Genomic DNA, 6137 nt, shown 5'->3' on the forward strand with positions numbered 1-6137 from the left:
TGTCATTGCATTTTTCTCTTCTTAGTCAAAAAGGAATATTTTTTTCTAGCAAAAGTTGAGTGAAGATAAAACTCTTGAGTTTCCTAACAAGAGGTCCCAGTTCATCACCAAAATTCTACAAAATTTTTGAAGCAAAGAAGTTTCATTCTCCACAGTGGTTCAAAATCTTGAAGTCACTTCCAGCCGATACAGAAAACATCAAAGACCTCGACACGACAATCACACTCCTAGGTGGCTTGCAATCTGGTAGCTTGCATAGAAAATACAACTCCATTTTGAGTATCTAGATGGAGAAAGCAGATACTTGAGAGAAGAAGTTATCTATTTCACATAACAAGGCAATTCAGTCAATTTCTCTTAAAGTAAAGTCAATGTGTCATCCACCTCTATCATTGGCAACATTGATAAAAAAAATTTCCAAATGGCATACGCTCAACAAAGCAAGCACACTCTTGAGAAACTTGCATTACGGTAGCGCAATCTGGCCTTTAATGCAAGATATGTGGAAATAATATAATACTTACTATTGTGCTAATTTTCATTGAATTGCCCCCTTTTTGTTGACCCATATTATCAATTCCAAAAGGGCACAACATATGGCTTACATCCTCTTGGTTTAAATTGATTGATAAAACCATTTAAAGTTGCTCTTTTGAAAAATTCAAGACAAGACTCACCATACTCAACATGTAGTACACATCTTAGACCTTGCATATTGAGATAGAAATGCATACTAAATAAGGCAAAAAGAAAAATTGCGTACATATACTTTGTAGATTTTTGGATAAAGTGTCAAAGGCAATTCATGCTTTTGAGTTGGCCATAAACACTACTAAATACAAGGAAGTATCTAATTTTCTTAATTAACCATCGAAGTCCCTATGCAAGTAAATCATGTGTACCACCGATCTTATAATATATTTACTTGTTGAATTAAATCTCCAAATCAATCTTTAGGATATGGAAATTGTGGTACTTCTATATTCAAAATTGTCTGAGTGACACTTAAATACTAACCCTTCCAAATCAAATTTTAATCCACTAAGTTTTGGTCAAAGTAAGATAAAAAAATCAAATGAGTATGCGGTGGTTGAGGTCCCTCCTTCGGGGGTGGTTACGTGCACAAGTCTTCCAAGCAATCATAGTTGTGGGTGATACCAAATATCAGTTCTATGTACGCCTTTAATCACACAAAAGAATCTTGGAAGCAATGAACTCTATGTTAGCAAATCAGTTTTAAAGCTAGATATACTTTACTTGTGAGAAAGCATTCAAAATAAATACCTTTTTGGCATATGAATGTTTCTTATAGTAGTTAGCCAACATCCTTGAGGCTAAATTAGTTAGTACTCTCCAAAATAATGTAGTTAAGAAAGCTCAAGTAGATATACTTGAGACAACGCATGGTAAAAAAATACCTTTAGGCATATTTATGTTTCATTTAGTAGTTAGCTAGACCCTTTGGGGCTAAATTAATTAGTACCGACCAAAATAACTTAGTTAAGAAGGATCATTTCACATGAGCAATAGGATGAATGTGCCGGTCTCAAGATCCTCATGGATATAATTTTTATGACAACATACAATTAGGTTACTTATGCGTGAATTAAGAAGAAAGCAGACGACCCCATGCAAGGGATCAACAACATGTGTCGCTCAAACAAGCCAAATTTTCAAAACAAGATTTTGGCCCCAATACAAGAGTCGACCCCTTATTTCAAAAATTCAATTTTTCAAAAATTTAGGCCCAGATTTGGATGTTACAGCACTCCCAAATGATCAATAAGTGACATACCAATATGTTTTGTAATAAAAAAGGATTTAATATATATTTGATTAGATTTTTGGACTTATTTTTTACCTTGTTTTTCTAAGTGACAAAATATCATTTTCTAACTCTAATGGGTTTTTTTTTTAATGTTGGAGAGATTTCTATTTAAGAAGATCTCTCACAAACTTGTTTTCAACATGCTACGAAAGAAATTTTTTGAAGTGCTCATGCTCCTAGACTCAAATTTGAGGTTTTAACCATCTCAAGCTCTTAAAGGAAGTCAAAACCTGAACTTGAGTATTTCCTCCTTGAGATAATAGTATCAATGTTTTTTCTTTTAAATATTGTTTAAATATTTAGAACTATGATTGTTGAATGTGAGCCTATTGATTCAAAGATCATATTTGAATCAATACTCGATTGATTGTTTGAATGGTTACCACTCAAAACTAGTTTATCAGCCCCTCGTTTGTCATGGACATAAAACTTCTTTGTGCCTCCATAATGAGAATTCTCCCAAATCTTGTCTTTTAAATATTGACATAGTCATGCTCCTCACATTTTGCTTCCAATTAGAACTTATTACGCTTAACTTTTGTGATTTTACTAGAACTCATATGCAAATTTTGGTTTACTTCCTCTTGGGCACAGCTATGCTTGCCTCTTTTTATCTTTTAATTAGTTTTTATGTGAACATAATCTTCTCTTTCCTCAAGCACTTTTAAATAGTTTTGGATTTTCGTAATTTGGTCCACTTACTCAAGGGTGCCTATATCACCAAGACATATAACATATCAAGTGAGACGTATTGGATATATAGTATCGTAGAGCCCTGAAATATGATACATGTCTAATAAAGTGCAACACATGGTGCATATAGTATGTATCAGATCGAATATTATTCGATATGTTACCTGATACCAATATATACTATCTTACCCACTATGTCAACTTTTTGTTGTTTCCTTTTTGTAGCATCATATCTTGGAAAAAAAAACACACATTTCCCATACTTATGGTATTCTTGTTTGACGTTAGTTACACAAAATAATTGTGCATTAATTAGTAATGACAAACTTTATTTTGTGGCTGATCTTTCCAACCTTATCCAATTGTTTAAGGCACAAGAAATTGAAAATAGCCATAAAGTTTAAAATTAGTATCTTCAAACAAATTTATCCAGATGACAGTTCTTCATAAATTGTTACATAAACCTTTTGTATGTTGTTCTTATTTTTAATTTCTTATTTTATTATTATGTTAGATCCTGATACTTTAATTGTTGAATCTTAATATTTCCCAAATCAAGTAGCAATTCTTGAAATTCTTGCTAAACTTTTTCCTTTGGTTTAAATTTATGGAAACATTTGTAACTGTTAGAAAAAAATATAAAAAAATACAAATACAAAAGTCTTTATCCACATAGAGATATTTTTCTCTTGAATGCCATCTATTCGAAATAATGAAATGAAAAAATTAAAAAGCCCCTTATTTCTCCTACAATAGGTATCATTGAATATCAAAGCATTTTTCCACATGAACTGGGGTTGAGACTAATCATAGGTGGTAGTTGTGATTGGCATTTGTAGAGCCTTTGAAACAAAAGGCAATGATTAATCTCGTTAACGGGAATCATTCATAATTAATCCTTAAGTGAACAAATGGACAAATTATTTCTTTCTCATGCAATTGAAATATGTATAATTTTTTTGTCCAAAAACAAGCCTTCGAATATATTTTTGCAATTTTTTGTCCTAAAAATAGAATGACTAACACAATACTTTTTTTGTTATTTCAGGTCACAAACATTGGTGCATAACAAACAAAAGGTCACTCAATGTACTTTCAGCATAAAAGAATCTTCACTCAGAAGAAAGACAGTACTACCAAGCTACCAGAAAATATTATTCACCATACACTCTCTTTTCTTCCATTGAAGTGTGCAGTGAAGACTTCAATTCTATTTAGGCAATGGATCAACATGTGGAAACCCTTATGGATATACACAACTATTATAGACTTCGATGAGGAATTCACAAACAATTTAAAGAAGACACATTATGTACAAGTTGTCCACCAACTTTTACAGCTTCATACAGTAGACAAGGTTAAGAAGTTTCATATGTTCTTTTCTCCCGGTGACATATATTCATCTGATCTCAGAGAGTGGATTAAGTTTGTCAAAGTTAGAGTTGGAGAGCTTGTGCTTGATTTGAATGGAAATGTAAGGCACTCCAACTCTACAAATGATGATGATATCAGGTGGGGGATGAATAAATTCAGAATGCCAAACTCTTTGTTCTCTTGTCTATCAATATCATCTCTCGACTTAACTTGGTGCATACTAGAGCCTCCGCATGATTTAAAGGGTTACAAAGCCCTAAGAAGTGTTGTTCTCTATGGTGTGACAATTAATGGTGTTCAATTAGGTGAGATAATTCTTGGCTCCCCTCTTCTTGAGGACTTAACTATCAGTTATTGTGACTCCCTAATGTCAATAAAGATTGACCATCTTCAATTGAAGAGATTAACACTAGAGTCATGTTTTGATATTGAAGAGATGGAGATAAGAACGCCAAACCTGAAGAATCTTCAGTACAAGGGTCAAGTTTGTGACAAGCCTATTTTCATTGATGTCTCCTCCATAAATGAGGCTACCCTACTGCTCAACCACGTTGAGCTTGACTACAAGTTGCATCTCTGGCAGAATTTCTTGACGAAGCTTTCACATGTAAGCTCCCTAGAAGTTAAAGTCACAAGTACTCATCCGGTACGTTTCCATCTGCCCATTTCTGTTTTTGTAAAAATACATATTCTGGTTTGGTCAACCTAACTAGTTCCTCGTCTATGATACTCCTTGCTGAAGGGTCATGTGACGACGTTCTTTTACATATTTGGATTTGATCAAGCTAAGATGTCTAAGCTTTTCAGTTACACCCTTTTGTCCTTTTTCTCCTTCAGAAAAAAAGATCTATATACAGGTGAACTTTTATAAATGTCCTAGGCATGTAATCATATAATTTTGTTCCTATTTTTTGACTTCCTATTTCCACTAGAAACACATAAGAGGATATAAATTTGGTTTTTTTCTTAAGTGGAACCTCTCATTGGCTGCTTGCTCAATTTATCACTTTTTTCTCAACCGAACACTGGAGTCATACCCGTAATACAGAAGTAGTCAATGGAGTCATCATTTTTCATTCGTTTATCAGATATCTAGATACAACGATATCACTGAATGTCATGTCACCAAGATGACTTCTGGTGCATTAGTCATGCAAATGTTTTACATTTTGTGGCAGCTAGAGCCCTCTTGAAATTTTTTTCTAGTGCCGGCATATAAGAATCTAACCCTTTAGTATTTAACGAAGGAGAGAATTTTTCTCAAAAATGGGATAGTGAAAATCTCTACCTCTTCGTCACTCTTGCCTGATTGTGTGCATATGGCAAGTTGCAACTCTGTTGTATGGTGACTACAATGTTTTATGTTGTTAAATCCTCTTGAAGTTAATTATTTTTTTAATTATGCATTGTACTTTTCTTATATTCCCAGGTCCTCCAAGAACATGAAAAATAGAAATTGTCATTGGTCAAACTACTTAAGCACGGGCACTTATCTTCTAAAGGTGAAATGCATTCCTTGGACTTCTATTAAATTTAGTTCACTTGTTTTGCTATTTTTTTGTAGATGTAGGATCACTTCCTTTTGTTGAGTTCTATTGGATTGAGAAAGTATAGATCTTCACCTTTTGTTTTGAACATGCTTTTATCGCTGGTTTCAATGATGGGAAATAGTTGAGCAGATTTCGCTTCTCCTTGTTTCAGATCTCTTCGAGATCTACTGAAAAACGAATTTGAATCTGCATTTGGGTTTTCTTTGTCTCGTCTCTTTAAATCTAACTTATGTATTAAATTTTGGTTAAATCAGACTTTGTCCTCTCAAATCAAGGAGATAACGAGGAAGGAAGATGCCATGCTGAGTTGACTTGATTGTTCTTTCTTTCTCACAGTGGAAAAGATTTTGTAGCTTTCTAGTGTGTTTGTTGCTCTATTGGCCATCATGAAGAGGAAAAGGCAATAGAGATTATGAGGAAACAAGCTCATAATTCTATTCATCGAGTGAATGACATAGAATAGAATTTCATGGCGGGGAACAAAAAATTTAGGATCATTATTTGGTTAGTTTTTTAAGTTTTTATCAGTAATTTTAGTATTTATTATTCAATCGTTTTTAGCATCAGGATCATTTTTAGGTGTTTGTAAGCAATTTATGTATTTATTACTCAACCAATTCTGTTTTGAATCTACTTGTATTGTGATACACACATATCTCTTTTTAATAAAATGAGACATTTTTTTTCCATTA

At 33.1% G+C, this 6137-nt stretch overlaps 1 protein-coding gene across 1 annotated transcript; it reads left to right on the top strand.

The window, feature by feature from the left end:
• The first annotated feature begins 3608 nt into the window (after window positions 1–3608).
• Window positions 3609–5088, top strand: LOC137942961 (F-box/LRR-repeat protein 25-like). The gene is made up of 3 exons (XM_068788676.1): window positions 3609–4541; window positions 4681–4752; window positions 4984–5088. Exons 1-3 carry the CDS (start codon window positions 3609–3611, stop codon window positions 5086–5088), a joined length of 1110 nt encoding a protein of 369 aa, XP_068644777.1.
• The last annotated feature ends 1049 nt before the right edge of the window (window positions 5089–6137 follow it).

Source organism: Aristolochia californica, unplaced genomic scaffold (assembly GCF_029961685.1).
Source record: "Aristolochia californica isolate CCGP_79_NKW_82.1479 unplaced genomic scaffold, dmAriCali1.0.hap1 SCAF_10, whole genome shotgun sequence".
NCBI lineage: Eukaryota > Viridiplantae > Streptophyta > Magnoliopsida > Piperales > Aristolochiaceae > Aristolochia > Aristolochia californica.

Excerpts from the sequence above, each read along its gene's own strand:
- LOC137942961 (XM_068788676.1), top strand. The coding sequence starts at position 3,609 with ATGTACTTTCAGCATAAAAGAATCTTCACTCAGAAGAAAGACAGTACT. Across the intron at positions 4,542-4,680 it reads AAGTCACAAGTACTCATCCG|CTAAGATGTCTAAGCTTTTC; the intron begins GTACGTTTCCAT and ends GATTTGATCAAG. Across the intron at positions 4,753-4,983 it reads AAAAAAAGATCTATATACAG|ATATCTAGATACAACGATAT; the intron begins GTGAACTTTTAT and ends TTCGTTTATCAG.